We start from the raw sequence: 20,313 nt of genomic DNA on the forward strand, positions 1-20,313 counted from the left end.
ACAATGATGCTCTAACCTTTGACCCCAGGGAACCCCGAGATCCGCGGATGCCTTCGTGTCCTGAACATTTGCACATGACGTTGCAGCACTCGCGATTGGACACGGTGTCCTGTCACGAAACAACGTCAACCAGTTACTCGGAGCACTCCATATAGTTGTTTTTGTTGTGGGAGTATGTTTGTGAGAGAGTAGCATTAGCATCTAGCTGCCCCCCGCCTCCCTCTCAAGCAACTCACGATCTGCTTGAGTACTGTGCTGCCCACGCTCTGCATGCCGATGCTGAGCGGGACTTTGTAACCGAACCCTCGGCCGAACTCCAACATCTGAAGCTGCGCCAGGTCCGGCGCCCCCTGCAGGCCCACCATCAGCAGCGCGTCCACACCTGGAGGAAGTCCACTGGATTACTTCCGTGTCCAAGACAACAACAACAACAACAAAAAAAACACGTATTGTCTTGATTTATTTTTCCTACCAGACTTTTGCAGCAGTTCTGATTCGTACTCCAACGTCACTACGTCTTCATCGAGTCCGTCTGAGAAGATGACCAGAACCTGAAGATGGACATCGCGCGCTTCTGAGCGTCCTCCACAATAGTAGATTTTCAAATGTGAACAGGCAATTCTTTTGAGTCATGTAGTTTAAGTCTTTTTCATAAGTTTAGTCAAGGTTGTCCTTCGTCCTGACCTCAGCAACTTAAGTCCGACTCCAGTGATGTGACTCAAGGCCCCCACTTGTACAGGAGACCTCACCAAAGACTAAGACTTGTGACTTACCTTCACACCGCCACGGGAGTCCTCCTTAAATTTCTGCCCGAAGGACCTGAGCATGGCGCTGTTGAGACGAGTGGGAACGTTCAAATTCAAAGTCATGACCTTGGTCACCACGTCATCATTGGGGTCGTAGGGTTTGAACTTGAAGTCGTAAAGAGGTCGTCCGTCCTGGCCCACCACCCTGTAACCGATTTTGGTCTTGATCGGGTCGGGCCCAATGCAGCACAGCCCCTGGATGGTGGAGGCGTAATGGACGATCTCGGGCAAGAAAGTCCTGAGCTTGTTATGGCCGCTGACCAACATCTCGCCGGCGAGTCCGCTTCTTTGAGAAATGTCGAAGCCCATGGCGATGTCCACGGTGCAGCCTGAAGCGTTTGTTCGACAAAAAGTACAAACAAGTCAGAAATGTGATTGTGAATAAGATCAAAGCCGTGGGGAGAGAAAGAACATAAGAAAGAAATGAGCAAGGAAGAAAAGGAAAAGAGAAAAGAAAAACGAAATGAAGGCAAAGAGTAGGCGGCCCGGTGGTCACAGTGCACAGGTGCAGGGTTCGTTTTCGGCCGTGTGGAGTTTGCAGCCTCTCCCTGTGCCTGCGTGGGTTTTCTGCGGGTACTCCAGTTTCCTCCCACATTCCAAAAACATGCATGACAGGCTGGTTGAACACTCTAAATTGTCCCTAGGTGTGAGTGTGAGCGCGGATGATTGTTTGTCTCTGTGTGCCCTGCGATTGGCTGGCAACCGGTTCAGGGTGTCCCCCGCCGACTGCCCGAAGACAGCTAGGATAGGCTCCGGCACCCCGCGCGACCCTTGTGAGGATAAAGTGGATTGGAATATGGAAGAATGGATGGAAAAGAGTAACAGACGAAAGTGAAGGGAGAAAAGTCAAGAAGCAGTGAGAGGGATTGGATGAAAAAAGGAAAGAAGGAAGAGGGGAATGAAGGAATCAAGGAAGAAATAAAAGTAGGAACAAGTCACGCACTTGTCTGCTCTTCGATAGGCTTGGATTTACAGATGGTGTCGACCACCTTTTGCCTGATCTTGTCCAAACTGCCAAAGTTCTCGACGGTAAAGAGTCTGTCGTGTCTGCCTGTGATCTGCAGGAGCTGCAGGTCGTGCGCGCCACCCACGCCAATGGCAAACACCTCCACCCCGAGAGACCTGAGGTGGTCGGCGGCGTCCTGCACCTCATCCTGGGATTCGCCATCCGTGATCAGCACCAGGTTTTGCGAGACGCCGGCCGACCTGCGGCAACCGTTGGATTCCTCAAAGTGACTCCTGATGGCATTCAGGGCGAGTCCGATCAGGGTGCCTCCGCCGCGCTGGTTCAGGGCCATGATGCGCTTGTTCACCGACTCGTGAGTGAAGAATTGGTTCAGGTAGAACTCGTGTTCGAAAATGTCACTGAATTGGGCCAGTCCGACGCGTACTAAATCCTGGCTGACTTTGAAGCTGCCCACCAGCTGCGTGGTGAAGTTCTTCATGATGGTGTAGTCCTGCTGGCTGATGCTGCCCGACTGATCGAGCAAGAAGATCAGATCGGCTTTCTGCTTCTCGCAGGCTGCAAAAGTTGTTGAAGAATATTAAGCCTTTCACGCACCACATAACCTGATAATAACATGATAAGCTCTCCGCTGTAGCGACCGCTGTCCCCGAAAGGGTTAAACTAGTTCACCGATATCATGTTCACATTTTCGTGGCGCTGTCTATTTCCAACCGGAGGTACACTTGATGTTACGGTCAAAAGTTCTTTGGTGTCTCTTACCTGGTTTTGTGGAGTTGCAGAGAACAAAGGTGATGTTCTTGTGCAAAGTTTCCAGCGCGGCAAAATTGTCCACGTAGAAAACTCTGCTTGATTCATGATTCGCCATGATCTCCAGCTGGTCCCTGATGGCGCCTTCCACTCCGATACTGAAGACGGTGATGCCTTTGTCTCGCAGCGCGACGGAAGGTTGACGCAGATTGTTCCGATCGGTGGCGTCGCCGTCTGTGATGACCATCAGAATCTGAGGCACGTTGAGCGCTGCTCGACCGCCGTGTTCGGCATTGAAGAAGGGCAAGGCGTATTCCAAGGCCTTTCCTGTGTAGGTGTCCCCATACGGAGATTTGAGAGCTGATATTGCTTTTAGAACATCTCGCTTGGACTCATATTGGTTGAGAGTAAAAACTGATTTGGGTTCGGATGAGAACAGAATGACTCCAAAGCGGGTGAGGTCTTTTCCGACCGTCGTTTGGCTGACCATGGATGACATGAACTTCTGCATGCTTTGGAACTTGTCCAAGGTGATGCTCGTAGAGCCGTCCACCAGGAAGATGATGTCTGCCTTCTCGGTCTTCTTGCATTCTGGCGGAGGAGAAAAAAATGTTTTGGGGGGGTTTAATATCTGGAAACCATTCCCTGATATAAACGGGGGATTCGCTGTACAGTGGTACCTCTACTTATTAAATTAATTGGTTCTGGAAGAAATTTCTTTCAAATTTTGTAAGTAGAGACGCATTTTCCATGGAAAAGCCCTAATCCCTTCCAAGCCCCCCCCCAAAAAAAAATTCAGACATACGTAAGTATAAAAATGCATCAAAATATGTAACAAAAACATGTTACAATTAGATTAGTGCACAATAAATGAGAGTTGTGCAGAATGTAAAAAAACAAGAGTAAAGAATAAAACTGACGTCATTTAACTTTGAACAGTCGCCTCATCGTTTATTTGCCCTCTTTTCCTCTCTCAGAAGTGGTTTTTGCCTGGCATTTTGTCACGAACCGATCTAAGGACGTTCACTTTTGTCGGCTTTGAACAATCCTTTGAAAATGTCCAAGGCAAACATCAGCATAGTGAGCGATCGCCCGACTGGTGATCACTTTTTCTGGGTGATTCACATCGAAACTCCTCATGGCCTGAGGGGTGAATGATGAGGACGCTGCATCGACACATATCTATCTACACCCATTGACACATCCGGTAGAGGTCCCTCTTAGCCATTGGGATGCCAGGAAGATGCTACCTAGCATCTAGCCAATGGAAGAGCAGCTATCCAGTAAGTATGTTGCGTTCATGAAACTCGAAGCTGCGATTAGCAGCCCATACTTTTGTCACTTGAAATTTATTTCATAACTAGAGGCAACATTTTCCTGTTGAGGCATTTTGTAACTTGAAAATTTCGTATGAAGAGACGTTCTTAAGTAGAGGTACCACTGTCCTAGAAAAGTGCGAACAGTGTTAACAAGGATAAATGACCTCGATCTGGATCACAGATCTCCATAGCCACTTGGTTCTCCAAGTCCTTCAGGGCATCAAAGTCCCTCTCAGCGAAGACTCGTTCCGGTGATCCGGTGATCTCCAGCAGCTGGGTGGTGTTGGCATCCATCACCCCGATGGCGTAGGCCACCACACCCTTGCGCCTCAGGGCCGCAGCGGGAATTTTGACATTATCTTGAGATTCTCCATCGGTTACCACCACCATCCTTTGCCTCACACCGGGGCGCCCGCCTTGGGACGCGTCAAAGTACGGCGATAAAGCCGCGATAGCTTCTCCCGTGTTCGTCCCTCCTCCAATCTGTTGCATGCCGTCAATGGCTTGCAGCATTTGGTCTTTGGTGAAATGGCGGTTGAGGGGGAACACCAGCTGCTGGATGGTGCTGAACTGCATGACACCCATGTGGACGTCACTCTGTCCGATATTGGACTTGCCGACGACAGATTTCATGAAGTCCTTCATTTTTTCATAGTCCTGTGGATAAATGCTCCCAGAGCTGTCAACCAAGAACAGGAGGTCTCCGGGTACATCTTTACAAACTGCAGAAACATAACATAGAGAGTTTTAAAGTTAGTTATTCATTTTCAGTGGACTTTCCACTGCCAAGTTGTGCCCTGTGCCAAAATCCACCAGTGTCCTTATCAAAAATGGTCAAAGGCGGAACCCTGCGTCCATTTCCCGCTGCAAAATATGGACCCCCTCTCCCACATGAGTAAAACATAAGGAAAGGTGATATTTGGGGGGGATCTCCTCACCATCTGTGGTGCAGATGTCAGTGATGATGTCATCCTTGATGGGGTTCAGAGCGTCAAAATTATTGACAAAGAACGTCTTCTTGTTGTCACCGGATATCTCCCGAAGCTCAGCCATGTCGGCGTTCTTCACTCCGATGGCGTAGATGATGACACCCTGAGCTCGTAGCTTCTCAGCGGGCCCTTTGACCTGATCTGTGGATTTCCCGTCAGTGATGACCACGAGGTATTCCGGCACCTTCTGACCACGAGTGGCCACGGCGCGATCAAACTGCGGGCCCATGAACTCCAGCGCCCTTCCTGTTTCCGTCCCGCCCCCCACCTGCACGATTCCCTCCACCGCCTTCTCCAGGCTTTTGGCGTCCGTGTAGGCTGTCAGATCAAATTCCAAGTTTGGCGCATCTGCGTACTTGGCGACTCCCAAGCGAACGTGCTGAGGCCCGATGCGGAAGGTACTTATAAACTCGATGATGAACTTTTTCATGTCATAAAAGTCGGTGGGGTAGATACTGCCAGAGTGATCGATCAGGAAGAAGATGTCCGCTTCATCAGTTTGCAAGCAACCTAGAACACAAAAACAAAATAAGAGATTGGAGTGATTTCGAACACAGCCACTGCAATGTCGAAAAAACCCCAAGTTCGGCGATGCAAACCTTCCTTGATGCTACTTCTTCTCATATTGACGCTGACCGCTTGCCGCAGAATGTTATGGCAAACGATGTTCTGCAGCTTCTGCTCCAGCACCTGGAGTTTGGAGAAACTGTCCACGATGAAAATGTGCTTGCTTGGCGGGTGGGACGCCATCTTCACCAGCTGGGCGTGGTTGGCGTTCTTGACGCCCACCGTGTAGATCTTGACGCCCGCCCGACGGAGGGCCACCGCAGCGTTGCTCACATCGTCTTGGGATTTACCGTCGGTGATCACCACCGCCACCTGCTGGATGCCCTTGTTCTTCCTGCTGCCTCGTTCTTTGGTGAACACGTGCTCCCGCGTGAAATTGAGGGCGACTCCCGTATTAGTGCCGCCGCCGTGGTATGGCATTATTTTGATGAAACTAAGCAACTCGCTCTTGTCGTCAAAGGTGTTGAGGTAGACCTGCGCTTTTGCTTTGTCACTGTACATCACAATGCCCACTCGCACCTTGGTTGGAGCCACGTCCAGTCCGCTCACAACCGAGTGCAGGAACGTGCGTACCAGCTGGAAGTTTGGGGTTCCGATGCTTCCGGACTCATCGATAATGAACACGATGTCTGCCAGTTTGGCTCCTTTACATTCTGCGCAAGAAACGACAGCAAAAAAAAAAATTGTAGCGCCCCAAGTAAAAATTTCCCAATTAGGCCTAGTTAGCCATTTTTGGGTTTCCTGTGTCACATGAGTCATTTTTTGGGGGGGAAGTGGAGGGGTTATACATCATGTCAAGGACATAAGGTGCAAAAGAAGAAAGACTTGCTTTACCTCCAGTAAGATTGGCCGGCAGCTCCTGGTCTTCAAAAGTAGCCTTCAGAGAAGGAAGGACGTTGACGGTGGACTGGTAGACGATGGAAGGGCTGGAGGCTACCACCCGCAGCTGTGGTATGGACGCACCGAGACTTAGACCCACCACTTTGACGCCTTGGGCTTTGAGTAAGCGGGACTGCTTGTCAACGTCATCGTCGGAATCTTTCCCACTCAGAACAACCAGGAACTGTTGGACGCCTTGGTCTGCCCGGCTTCCCGCCTGACTGGTGAAGAAGTTTGAGCGGGCATACTCCAAGGCTGCACCCAAGTTGCGCGGCTCGTTGGGCTGTAGTTTACGCAGCCGGAAACGGCGGATGGCGGCGCTGGTCTCTTCGTTGGTCTGGTGAGTATTCAGACGAAATTCCACCTTGGTGTCTTGACCGTACTCAGCCAGGCCGAGGCGGTGCGCCGAGAGCCCGAATGGCAGTTGGTTGGTCAGTCGGATCAGGAGGCTTCGGACCTGCTGGAACTCGGCTTGACTCAAGCCGCTATCCACCAGGATGAAGATGTCTGAAAACCTTTCGGATAAAGCTGAAAAACACAGTCGATTTTAAAGCGATTATACAGTTCAGGAAATTATTGAGTTCAAGTCGAATCATAAAGCAACTACAATTTAAAATGAAGAGTCCCTGAATCGTATCACACGCCATATATCGCGACACGCATCCAATCGTCTTTTATTGGAGGGATCCACACACCTTATTGAGCATGCAAGTCTGAATTTACGGTTGCATAATGAGGCAGGTTGGTCAGTAGAACAAGAGACAGCAAGATTTGAAAAGTGGAGGACAAAAAAAAAATTGTCTCCCTCCGGAAGACTGAGCTAATGCTAATTAAGTTCGCTATCCTGTTAATATCCCTTCCCCTGTTAGTTTTGGCCAGGCGCAGCTAAAAGGCAGACAAGTTCAGTCTGCGTTTTGGATTTCTAAGAGCGGAGTATGACCACATTTTAACCTCCCACTGAAGCACACATTGTTCACAGCTTTCATGAGAAGTCTAGGAGCTGAAAGTAATCATCCCCGCTTGCCAAAAGCCGATCTGACATCTTGCTGCTTTGGACTTTTAATATCAGGCTGGGGATTCATTTCTGTGGAAATTTCCCACAGCAAACACACATTACAGTAAATTCTGCCCTTCCACCGAATTGTTCATGTCGTGTGTTTTGGCCGCCGTCACACATCTTTTCGAGCTTGTTTCAGTCTGCATTGTTGTGGTGTGGAACGAGACTCAATGTTGCGTAACCGCTGCATCGAGTCTTCATTGTTGGTTCAAATTCCATCAGGTCGGCAGGTCATAATTAAAAAAATATGTTTGTAGGAAAACTTCTACTTAAACTCACTTCTCGGCCATAATTTAAAATTGTTTTTTTAGATCAAATGAGAAATAAGTATGGTGCTAACTTCTCATGCTGTGTGACTGCAGTTGTATGGAAAGCTGCCATTTATTCTTTTTTTCCTTGATATCCAGCTTAAGGTCCTTGTACTTGTATTAGGACGCTTTGTCTACCGTACACTAATCATCCAAATATAATGACCGTGTCAGGGTACGTAACATTTTTTGCACTGCCAGTGTCAATTTTGGCCAACTAGGATCCAATCAAACTTTACTCCTAAACTACTATGCCTTCAAATGGATATCAAGGAACTTGTAGAAATGTGAAAACGGCTTTCCAAAAATGCCAACAGTATTACCGTACAGGGCTGTGGGCTTTGATATGATTCTAGTACCAATTCATTAGTTCGCGTCCAGACGCACTCACATCTTTGAATTCCAAATTGGTTTGGCAAATCAAATCATTTTTCATCCCACCGGCTGTCAATGAGCTTTTCAGAGACGTATTCTGACGCCACCCAGCAAACTACTTAATTGCGCGTCATTCCGAACCTGGAAACCGAAGCCCGGTATTTGCTCGCCGCGACTCACCTTGCCTCTGGTTCTCCATGGACGTACACACGGTTTGCAGCAGACCGTCGCTCAGTTTCTGAAGAGCTTGGAAGCTGTCGATGAAGAAACGGAAGTTGTCCGACGGTCGGTTGGCGATGGCCTCCAACTCGGCCATGTTGGCTTGTCCCACTCCGATAGCGTAGACGATGACCCCATGTTGTCGGAGGCGCCGTGAAGCCTCCACAACGTCGTCGGCCGAGTCTCCGTCCGTGATGACCACGGCAATCTGAGGCACCCTCTGGTTCATTCGGCTTCCGGCACCTTCCGTGAAGAACTGCGTCCGTATGAAGTCGATGGCCTTGCCCGTCTCCGTGCCTCCCGTTCGGTAGGGGAACTTGTCCAGTGCGGCCAGCAGAGACTTCTTGTCCATGTGATCTTTCAACAAGAACTCTTGAAAAGGTTCATTGGCGTATTGAGCCAAACCCACGCGGACCTTGTCCGAACCGACATCGAAACCGGACACCACGCTTCGGAGAAACCCTCTGACCTCCTGGAAATTGGAAATGCCGATGCTGGAAGAGCCATCCACCAGGAAGACCACATCGGCTACGGTGGCTTTGGCACATTCTGGGAGAGGAGAGAACAAAGTTAGCACCTTTTTCATATTCATCCATTCATCCATCCATTTCCTATACTGCTTATTATCATAATTAGCATTGCAGGTAAGGTCAGTCAATTGCACAAAACAGATAAGGGTCATTCCGGAATTCGAGGAGATTTTCTCTCCCACCACCCAATGAAATTTCAAATAATCTACACACAAAATACAAAAAAAAAAATGCATGGGTGTAAATTGTACTTCTCATTTGACAAAATGTAACTGCAGCCGTAGTAAAATCGATTCAAACATATTTAAAATACGAAATGCACTGGTGCCTTGAGATGCAATTTTAATTTGCTCTGTGACCACACTCTGACAGGAAAACAGCTGTATTCCAAATGTCATTAATTCATTCCAGATCCCCCACCCCCCTGAAGTCGTGTCTTTCAACATCCATGTTACGAAAGCGTTTTTAGCTTTTAGGAGGAAGAAGGAATAAAAGTGACTCATCAAATTTAACATCATCAAGATGCTCTAACCATTGGTAAGTCTTTGCTTTTATTTTTCATAATTTTTCGACATTTTCAGCCAAAACGGAGGACCGCGTGTCACTCCAACTAATTGAATTCAATGTTCCCATTTACGGCAGTTTCAGACGAGAACACCGGTGACATTCTTTCAAACACTGTCATAGAATTAAGACGAGAGGCAGACTTCTTCAAGGTAATCATTTCCATTTGCTTCGGTAAATAACTAAGATAAACTGGGGGGTTTTTTGTGATTGAAGATTTGTTTAATATTTGAAGAGACAGTACACTGAAGTGAACCAGATCTCCCAGTGCACGTTTGTGGCGTGAGTAGAATGGCGACACTGGCGCTAATCATTACTCGCTGTGTTATACTCCACAAGTTCCTTTGGTGGTATTTCAGACCCACAGCAAACGAAGCAGAGCTCCTTTAGGAGCCAGCTCGTGCTTTCAACACATTGACTATCATCCTGACTGATTGATGTTGCTGCCGTTGGGTGAGCTACAATCTGTTCCGGATTTAAAATTGCTTTGGGATTATTTACTTATTTATTTGGTATAATGTCTTGCTTTCTATTTTTCCATATTTCATTCCAAGAAATTTACTGCCTACAATAAAAGGGACTTTGGGCTTTTGATCTGAAATTTTAGCCTGAACCTAAAAGGCATTATAATGCACTGAATGAACTTCATTTGGCTTCTCTCTCGAAACTTTTGAATGCTTGCGTCCAACCATTCAGTGTTTTCGCACTTGTTGCAGCACTTACTGTTCTCTAAAAAGGAGCTGGAAATTCACAAATATTTGATCCATGAAGGTGCCAATGCACTCCCTGATTCAATTACAATTGGCTTTCAAAGAGTTCTCTCCATCATATTGTTCACAGTGCCGCTAATGTGAAAAAAAGCAAAATGCTTTTTTCAAAATATATACAGTATGAATAAATAAATATACTGTATGTAAGTTGAATTATTTCACACACAAAAAAAAATTGCCAATACATAAAAGGACGCTTTCAAACTGTGAAAAAAAAATCATGCACTTCACTCGGTGTGTCCGCTGAAACAGTCAATCAAATGCCTCCACTGCTAAAAATGGATGTGACTTGGTTTCGCATCGTTCTCATGCCTACACTTGACGACATGCTGGAATATATTTCAGCAGGTCGTCGGAGGGCTTTCCCACGCTTTGACATGGCGCTGAGGCGTTCTAAGCACACCACTGTCCACACACTGATTGTCAAGTTGGACTATCCTTTTTTTTTTTCTTACGGCTTATTGTCATGGTGTCTACAATGAGGCGCTCTAAAGCCGTTGTGCAAGCCCTAAGACCTCTTTTAAACAAAAATTGCCCCCCTCATCGCGATTCTGCCTTTGTCTGCATGACGTCTATGCACTCATGGCTGACAATGAGGCACTCTAAAGCCGCCATGCCAGTGGATTATCCAGAAAAGGTATTTTTAGGGTGTAGGCCTAGCTAGCATGTTAACCGCACGTCACGATTGCGTCAGATAACCGCTGATGTGAACGAATGTGTTAAGGTTCTCATCTAGTAGTGTTGGGGCGACTCTTGCCATGGATGAAGTATATCACTGAGCCCTCTTTTAGCCTAAAAAACCAAAAGACAATTGAGTACCACCTAGTCCTTAGTCTTTAATAATGTATAACCAAGTTAGCATCTGTAGGTAGAATTTTGTCTGGAGAAAACTCCACCGTGATGCAGACCGCCCAAAGTTTGCGTCCACGCCATGTTTATAGTCTCATTTCCACGATGAGCGATTTGGCGTGACTTCACGTTACCTTGAGACACTTGCAGGAGTTGTCGTTTGACCTCCTCCACGGTCGTGCACAAGGTTTGGGCGATGCTCTGAGAAATTCCCTGCAGCGCGGCAAAGTCGGACACGCTGTAGACGTACTGACTATGCGGTTCACTGGCGATCTCCCTCAGCTGATCTTCATCCGCGTCTTTAATCCCGATGGCGTACAAGACAATTCCTTTCCTCTTCAGCTCCGCGGCGTGAGACTCCACGTCATCTTGAGATTTTCCGTCCGTGATGACCACGGCGATCTGGGCCACGTTCTGGTTCGCCCTGCTCCCGGCCTCTTCCACAAAATGCTTACTCAGCATAAAATCCAAGCCTTGACCCGTGTGGGTACCGCCCCCCATGTAGGGCAGCGTGCTGACATACTGGAGGATTTCGGCCTTCTTCTGGAAGGTGTTGAGCAGGAACTCGGTTCTTGGTGTCGTGCTGTACTGGACCAGAGCCATGCGGACCCGGTCTGGACCCACGTCGAAGCTGTTGACCAGTGTGGACAAAAACTGGCGGATGCGCTCAAAATTCTCCGTGCCGATGCTCCATGACCCGTCCACCATGAAGACCAGGTCAGCCACGGCTTCTTGAGTGCATACTGACAATGGGGGGTTGGGTTCGGGTCAATGAAGGGGCTACGTGGTCAAGCGGCGGTTTTGGATGGCGTGCCAGTCAGAGAGCTAGGTGCTTTGCTAGCGCAGGTGACATGGAGATGTCTGGCAAAGCCGTTTCAGCATTTATTCCATAGAGTTACTATCCAGCTAAAGATCCGTAAGGGCCGTCAGGGACAGCCGTCACGACAGTGGACCGCTTATCATGTTTTCAGGTTACAGGGGTGCATGAAAGGGTTAAAGATGGATCACAAGGAAATGAAATAAATGCTCAAATGGCTTTCCATAGGAGACGTAGAAGAAGACAAATCTGCAGTGACCGGAAGTGCGAAAGCGTGAAGAGCATCCAAGCTGCGTGGCCCTGAACTCATGAGGAGTCTCTACGTCTGTGTAGGTTGTCAGTCATCCGGGTCGTGGTTATCCGTTAAAGTCAAATGGGAGGAAACTGGTCGCTTGGTTGATGTAGACGTTTTACTTTTAAATCCAGAAGGCCTCTTCTAAATCTTTGCTGTGAATTTCCACTATTTTATGTCTCTGGTAGGCATTTCAACTGGGAGTGGGGGTGGGAGTGGGGGGGTGGGAGCATCACAAGAACTAAATAAACCTTGAGTCCAGTCACCCTGGGAACTGGACTATTTTTTAAACTTCCACGTGTCTACAGCAACCACTCATATCAAATTGTTTACACTTGTAGGGGTTTTTTTTTTGTTTGTTTGTTTTACACTCCATTAGTCATCTTGAAAATATCTCCAACAGGGTTCTCACAGCAATATATTTCGTGTTGCCTCGAAGGCCTGCTGCACACTGGGCAGCAATGCAAATGAAGTTGCCCAAAATTACAGTTGGCAACTTCTTGTCGCACACAAAGCAATCAAAATCCCGCACATGGATCAATGCACTGTTCTGCAAATCTGTATATGGGTTGTGTGGTGTAATTATTATAATATACCGGTGTATAGGTATATTTTTAAAACCACAAAAACGTGGTGCGATTGTCAAGGAAGACGCACTTCACCCCGTTCGCTAACTTCCTCCCCTGCATTTCGGCAAGAGAGACTCTGCTCTCTGCTTTTGACCCCATAGATACAGATGAAATTACAAATGTACCAAAGTTAAGTCTTACTGGAAACCAAAACAAGTGTATTCAACACGGAAACACTGTGAGAGTTCATCTGCCTATTTGATTGGCTGTTACATCCGCAACGTTCAATGACACTACGACAGGACGTGTCTGATGGATAAAATCAAATTTGAAGAAATGGGATTGGAAATGGAACGCAAACTAACTAACAGAGGATATTACACCGCTAACGTCGCGACCCTTTTGAATCATCCGCAACTTGTGCGGTCGAAGAATAGTGTTTTGAGATATTCCCTATCTGGGTGGGGTAACAAGTAGCACATGAAACCATCGACTGCTCTGATCATTTTTGGGAAGCCAGTCGCTGCTTAAAAAGCCATGTTTGGTTTGATTTTCGCGTCCCAAGTGTGCCGGAATTGGATGCCTCTGCACATCCTATGTGAGTAACTTGGGAAGGCAAACCTCGAAAAAAACTGCTCTGGGAGAAGCCGGCACCAAAGGTCATATTCTGCTGAAAGGATCCAGATGCAAGGAAATGCAGAGATGAAAGGAATTTTATCATCACTGATATACAGTCGTACGACTTCTTCTTGTTATGATTTCCAAGTTAGCCCAGTTTCCAAGACTGCATTGCTCAATAGATCATCAGTCCCAATCTTTTTATTTTGTTGTTGTTTCTGCCATTTCAAAAATGTTTTCACGAGCGAAAAAGATCACCGCCGTCTCTCTCGTTCTGCTTACGCCCCGCCCTCGCCGTAATAACCGCACTCGCGGTAACACACGGGAGTATGCCTGACTTGCTAGAAAATCAGCCACTGCCGATCAGGCTCAGGTTTGATTCCGCACTTCACGGCTGCTAAATTAATCTCTTTGCATCTACCCCTCACAGTAAATGGGCTGTCACTTGTATCGTACTTTTCTGCCTCAGGTCCTCAAAGCACTTTACACTCTTACCTCATTTCACCTCCTAATGACGCAGTATGAGGAGCAACTGGAGATTCAGTATCTTGCTCAAGGACACTTCGGCATGGTCGCAATGGCCAGGGATCAAACCACCAACCTCTAGGTTGCGAAATGACCACTCTACCAGTAATCCATGCCGCCGTCCCAGTATTTTTGCACGTTGGTTTAGAAATGAATTGCGCAGCTATTTTACATGTTTGGCAGACGCAATACTGGATGCGCCCAGATAGTAGATCAAGATCACTTTCCACATTTTAGTAAACTAAGCCATATGACAGGAAAACCGACATAACGCATTTGTCCACCAGGGCCGGACAAGCCAGAAGCAAATCCTTCAAACCCGAAAAAGAATAAAATCACTAAGAGGCTTTTGGATTTCTTCCTTTACTGTTTTCCTCAAAGATCCGGAATACGCGTGATCAGATTATCGCCATGGAAACAATTTTTAACACGCTCTCAAGTCATAGAAGAAAGTTGACCGGGACGTTAATGCTGGGTGTGAAGCATGTGAGGCGTTAATGCGTGAATGAGCATACACACATACACACACACACACACACACACACAAACACACACAGTGATGTTAGTACAGGTGATGTTCACTGTGCACATGAGTAAACTGCCAGGTTTGTGTTTTATCGTGTGTTCATGTGTTTGCGTGTGTAGTGTGTGTGTGTGTGTGTGTGTGTGTGTGTGTGTGCGTGTGCGTGTGTGAGAGTGAGATACAAAGCCAACATCCTTTATATGATGGAATGCAGAGTAGTGAGGTCATACTCCATAATGGCACCCACCTGTCCTCTGTGCAGCGTTACCATGGAAACACACGGCCCCCATGAGAACAAGGAGAAGACACCGCTCCCCCGCCATGATGATTTCTTTCTCCTGCAATGAGAAGGCAGCAATGAGCTTTGATGTCATCATCGATATTAAACAAGCAGAAAGGTTGAGATCCTGTCCGTCACATGCCCTGCCGTTAACTGGCGACCAGTCCATTATTTCTCGATATGTGTCCTTACTTCTACTGATGACCGTGGCATGGATTGCAGACCAAACCATTGTTCGTCTGCATGTGGTCTGACCTTGCCAAGCGACCTTTTCATTGTTTATCAAAGGCGATATAGTTTTATTACCGTATTGGCCCGAATATAAGACGTGTTTTTAGCATTGAAATAAGACTGAAAAAGTGGGGGTCGTCTTATATTCGGGGTCTAGACATTATACCCATTCACGACGCTAGATGGCGCTAGATGTCATTGAAGTGAATGCTGAACTTGACTGCCGAGGCCAAAGTGAACCCCTGTCACGAAGAATAAAAATTCAAATAGCGGTAAGAAAGAAAAGAGAGGAAAATAATAGAAGAGATAACAGAAAATGGAGAAACGTAGCGACAATCTGGAGAAAAGTGGGTCGAAGATCGGTAGCTGAGGAGAAGTTATGATGTAATTTATATTTCAAAAACCAGAAGCCATTCATTTACGAATGTGATTGCACTTTAGTTTGCATATTTAAATGTTCAGATATTAAGATTTGAATGAGGCAAAATAACATGCTTTTTCTCTCAAATATATTGTTATAATCATTTGTTTCAGATGTACTGTAATTCTTTTCTGTATAAAAATTAATTTGGTGTTCAAAAAGTCTTTTTTCAAACTTGAGTCTTGAAAAAGAGGTGGTCGTCTTATAATCAGGGCCGTCTTATATTCGGGCCAATACGGTACTTTTGGTCCTTTCATAGACGGGCGCAGTTAAAAATGGCGTTGCTGCGCTGTTGTGTGACAGAACACAGCCGACTTGATTCCTTGCCGATCGAAGCGACTCCCCCTATTCCCTTTAAATTCAGTGCAGGAGAGGCATGCGGTGTACATTGCGGAATCATAACAGACTTGCTAGCATCCATCCACAAAGTGTGTTTACTGGATAAGAACTGCAAGATTTCCACTTGCGGATGACATCAAGTCGGCTGCTGCCAAGTGGGCGCTTGGAGACAACCTTCGCCTGTCTATGATAACAGGGCCTTATATGTGCTGGTGACCGGTCTATTGTTTCCCTTTGTGTCCTGACATTGGCTGGTGACCAGTCCAGGCTGTTTTCTGCCAGCTGTGTACAGCACTTTGTATACAGCGATGGCTGTCTGAAAGTGCTCTATAAATACAGTTGAGTTGAGTTGAGTTGAGCTGGGATACCAGCTAGCTCACCCACCACCCCAATAAGGATGCAACACGGTAAAACAGCGGTTAGCGCACAGTCAAGAGGTTATACGTTTGCTCTCATAGTTTGCACATTCTCACTCCATTCGTTAGTGATTATTGATGAAAAATAGATGACGAAAATAATGATGATGGTGGATGTTTGTGTGCGCAGAGTTCGGGGAGCCAAAGTCACTTCCTGTTGTATTTGAGTGTGAGCAGCTGTCCGCTATCAGACAAAGAAAGAGGAGGAATTGTCCCATCTGCTTGTGTTTAAGCTGACGGCTGCGTTTCCTGCAGTCCCGCGCCGACGACCACATCAAGCGTCAAACGGCAAAGAACCCCTTTGGAATGTCATGTGCATGATGTTTGTGAATCGAAGACCAGGGAAAACAAGGAGCTCCAGAGCACCATGACAAGAACATCAACTTGATTGTGTTATTCCAGAAAGACCTCGGGCAACATGGTGGACTAGTGGTCAATGTTTGTTTGTCTTTATGTGCCCTGACATTGACCAACTAACTAACGAACCCTCATCCCAGTCCTGGGTGTACCCAAAAAGTCAATTCGGATGGTCCCCGTTCCCTAACGCGACCCCTTGAGAACCAGCAGTAGAAAACTGATGGATAAAGGAACTTTTGTAAACATCCGTAGTTAAACACGACCAAGAATCCCAATAAACATTCTTGATGACCAGTATTAATTAATGAATGCGATATTTACACATGGATGGATGTTGTGAGCGTGCCAAAGAAAGAGTGGTGAGCCTTTGAAAGGTTAATGGTGCTTGTTATATTTATTACAGTTGAGAGGTTACAGATGGGAGTGAGATGTTCATAAATTAGCTTCACAGTAATGGAATGTGTGTGTGTGTCTGTCTGTCTGTCTGTCTGTCTGTCTGTATGTGTGGAGGTGGCGAACAGGCATTTGTACCAGTCAGATCCAACATTTTAGTAGGAATGTGAGGATGAGGAAGAGTGTGTGCGTGTGTGTGTCTGTCTACTGTCTGGCTGCATGTGTGTAGGTGGCTAACAAACGTGTGTACCAGCCAGATCCAACAATTTTATAGGAATGTGAGGATGAGGAAGAGTGTGTGTGTCTGTGTGTGTGTGTGCGCAAATGTGCGTTTGTGTGTGCCTGCATGTGCATAACGTGTATGTCAATATGTGTATACATGAAGTGTGTATGTTTATTATGTGTGTGGCATGTAGACAGGTATGCACACTCACACACACACACATTTCACATTCATGTGCGTCGCATTTCTCACACACTTTACGCGGTAGGGTTTCTAGGCTCTCATGTCATAGTTGATATCATGCATACACACTCACCGACACACCACATACTCACACGTTACATACATATACACACTTTGATGTGTGTGCGTGTACATTAAAGTGTGTATATGTTTCAGGTCTGTGTATCATCACTGGCCAGGCCTGCAAGACCTCCCCCAAGGAAAGGGGCCCCACTAATGTGAAGCATCTGATGGTAATCACAGCGAGACCACTTGAGTGACTTTGTTTACGTCGTCAGATCAAATCCCCGCCTTTGCGCAAGGACGTGCTACAATGCTCTTGGGGTGAGGGGTGGGGAGGCGATTGGGTGACACTGACATAATCTGAAAAGACGATCTACAGGGTCAAAGGTGTTTCGCCGCAATGAAATAGCAGAAACACTTCTCCTTGTTCTTGTTCCTGTTGTTCTCAGTCCTGTCCTTCTTGATCGTGTTCTTGCTCCTGGGCCTGAGGGGTGGGGAGGCGATTGGGTGACACTGACATAATCTGAAAAGGCGGTCTTCAAGGGTCAAAGGTGTTTCGCCGCAATGAAACAGCAGAAACACTTCTCCTTGTTCTTGTTCCTGTTGTTCTCAGTCCTGTCCTTCTTGGTCGTGTTCTTGCTCCTGGGCCTGTTGTTTCTCGTTTGTTTTTGTTAATTTTGCTGCTTCTTTTCTTACTCATCCTCAATATTTTCTAGCTCTTGTTCCTCTTCTTATTCTTGTTCTTTTTGCTGTTTCCACCCAGGTTCTTCTCTTCTTGCTCTGCTTCTTTTTATTGTTCCTGCTCCTATTCTGGTTCTTTTGTTCTTTCTTTTCCTCTTGTTCATGCTCACGTTCTTCTTCTTGATCCTGTTTCTGTTGGCTTTTTTTGTTCCCGTTCTTCGAGTCATTCCTGTTCGTTTGTTTTTGTTCTCTTTCATTCTCTCTTGCTCTTGTTCCTGTTCTCGTAGATGTGCCTTGTCCTGTTCTAATTATTCTATTTCTCTTCTTTAGTTCTTGTTCCTGTTGGCCTTCTCATTCTTGATACTGTTCCTGTTCGTTGGCCCTTGTTCTTGGTGTGGTGGTATTATGTCAAATGTTAGTCTTGGTTCTTCGAAAGCCATTTATAGAATAAACACAGTCATTCAAGTGGAGTCAATTTGGAGTAGAACCAGCGGCAGAACAGAGCCAGCTGGAACCAGCTGGGACTCGGGCCGCAGTCGAGTTGAATCCAGAAACCTGCAAAATGTCAAGGTTTTTTTTTTTGTTTGTTTTTTAACGAGTAGAAGCTTTACAGCTGCTCTCGTGTGCCCAAACCCGACAGGAGACTCAGACACAGAACCGACCTCGGACCGGGCCCACCCCAGAGTGTCATCTGGAAAACAGATGTGGTCTTGGCCATTTCCTGCATATTGAGTCTGATACAGAGTGCCACATTTTCGTCTAGTTACTGAAAGGAAAAGTGATTTACTGACACACACTAAAGTCTTACTGCGCCTTGGCCCGTTTCTGATGCTTATGGACTTACGATGGCCAATGAAGTCAGCTCAACTCCACACAAGAGTCAAGACATGGCAGGCCAACCAGACCCGACTCAGCTTAGCCACAAATACGACCATAAATTTTATTCTTGACCTACTCATTTAACACAACGTCCACTCTATCACGATGACATCTTAAGTGTTATTATGATTACATTATAATTGATCATACATTATTACTATGACTACATGATGAGTATGAATACACTGATCTTATAGGAATACACGACAAAAATGTTCCTGTAGAGTGAAAATAAATTTGACACACCACAGTCATTAACAACCTTGTCAAATTAAATTAATTAAAAAACAAAAAACACCAGATATATAAAACCAGCCTTCATAATCATAAAACATCAAGTCACTTTCTTCACTCTTTGACGTTGTGGCCTTGTCCACTGACTGTGCGACAACAAGGCACTCTAAAGCAGCCACAGCAGAGCAAAATCGATGTCCAAACAACTGCAGGCACGTAAAAAAAAAAAATTACTAATTACCTCGCCCTGCCATCTTGTCGCCTTGACATGCAAGCACTCACTCCCGACAATGAAGCACTCTAAAGTGACAGCCCCACCTCGAGGCCCCGTTCTACACGCTACCTGTAAACGTCGACTTTTAGTTTTGGGATTCTCAAAGCGTGGTATGCGAGCTCCCTCGAGTGATACCGCCTAAGTACAGTTCAGTTGTATTTAACTTTTTAGTGCAGTGCATTTGCATGTAGTCTTTAAGAACCGTTTGTTTATGAACTTGTAGTTGGGAATCATTTTTATTTCACTTTTATGTGCAGTACTTTGGAAGCGAATCATTATTTTAGTAAAGCTCGTCCACACCATTTATAAATGATGGTTCGTTTTTTCCAAAAGTAAAAAAAAAAAAAAAGTTTTGTCTTTACTTCCTGATTGATGAATTTGGTGAACTAAAGTTTATTCCTAATCTAAATCACTGTGGATCCGACTAATGGCTGCTGACGAGAATGTTGGTTGGTCACTTAGCCAAGACGTGTCCACACACGTTTCTTCCTGCTCGGCCTGCTTTGCCTTATTTGGTCAACGTCAACGCCAACAACGGCCACATTCCTGCTGGGGCCTTCAGAACCTTCTCGATAGAACATCTCCAGGAAATTCCTCTTCTTGGGTTTCGAGAGTGCAGGAAGCCGGGCGGAATTTGGCCAAAGATACCCCAAAAAATAAAAACAACATCAACATGCCCCGCCCACTTTGAATGGACACCAACTTCACGGTATTTTTCTTTTTTTTTTTCTAAGATAATATTTATGTTACGTTATCGTTCTGAGAAGCTACAGAGTCAACTGCGACATGAAAGCAAAGAGCAGGGTAACAATTTCTTCTTTTTTTTTTTTTTGTCGGAGCCTGGGAGGACTGTGAAAATTATATAAATATAAAATTGCCGAATTTGTATACAGTATACCGGAGCCTATCGCAACAGACTTTGGGTGAAAGACAGACGACAACCTGAACTGGTCACCAGCCAGTGGCAGGGCACACGATGAGCTGAGCAAACATCCACAGAAAAAAGAAAAAAACTATTTTAAAAAAATCTTTTTATCCCTCGCGGGACG

At 46.1% G+C, this 20,313-nt stretch overlaps 1 protein-coding gene and 1 long non-coding RNA gene across 3 annotated transcripts in view; one reads left to right on the forward strand and one right to left on the reverse strand.

The window, feature by feature from the left end:
- Window positions 1–20,313, reverse strand: part of col6a4a (collagen, type VI, alpha 4a) — a 33,480-nt gene that overhangs the window by 9,723 nt on the left and 3,444 nt on the right. Inside the window, exons 1-13 of one of the 2 annotated variants that reach the window (XM_086112651.1) lie at window positions 14,538–14,622; window positions 11,081–11,689; window positions 8,195–8,782; window positions 6,230–6,802; window positions 5,428–6,048; window positions 4,778–5,338; window positions 4,004–4,561; window positions 2,533–3,111; window positions 1,750–2,328; window positions 774–1,135; window positions 473–551; window positions 237–382; window positions 17–109 (exon numbers count right to left, since the gene is read on the reverse strand). In XM_086112651.1, the coding sequence (XP_085968777.1) occupies window positions 17–109; window positions 237–382; window positions 473–551; window positions 774–1,135; window positions 1,750–2,328; window positions 2,533–3,111; window positions 4,004–4,561; window positions 4,778–5,338; window positions 5,428–6,048; window positions 6,230–6,802; window positions 8,195–8,782; window positions 11,081–11,689; window positions 14,538–14,613 (5,424 nt within the window). In that variant the 5' untranslated portion in view covers window positions 14,614–14,622. Of the gene's footprint in view, window positions 1–16; window positions 110–236; window positions 383–472; window positions 552–773; window positions 1,136–1,749; window positions 2,329–2,532; window positions 3,112–4,003; window positions 4,562–4,777; window positions 5,339–5,427; window positions 6,049–6,229; window positions 6,803–8,194; window positions 8,783–11,080; window positions 11,690–14,537; window positions 14,629–20,313 lie in introns of those variants that run through there. The other variant, XM_086112649.1, reaches the window with a different exon arrangement.
- On the forward strand, window positions 9,016–16,591 carry LOC147204044 (uncharacterized). The gene is made up of 6 exons (XR_015101082.1): window positions 9,016–9,300; window positions 9,406–9,479; window positions 11,289–11,663; window positions 11,992–12,092; window positions 14,553–14,688; window positions 16,108–16,591. It is a non-coding gene; the product is annotated as an uncharacterized LOC147204044 (long non-coding RNA).

The sequence above is a fragment of the Hippocampus guttulatus genome, chromosome 6 (genome assembly GCF_054856545.1).
Source record: "Hippocampus guttulatus isolate MCC_2025c chromosome 6, RoL_Hgut_1.0, whole genome shotgun sequence".
Classification (NCBI taxonomy): Eukaryota; Metazoa; Chordata; class Actinopteri; order Syngnathiformes; family Syngnathidae; genus Hippocampus; species Hippocampus guttulatus.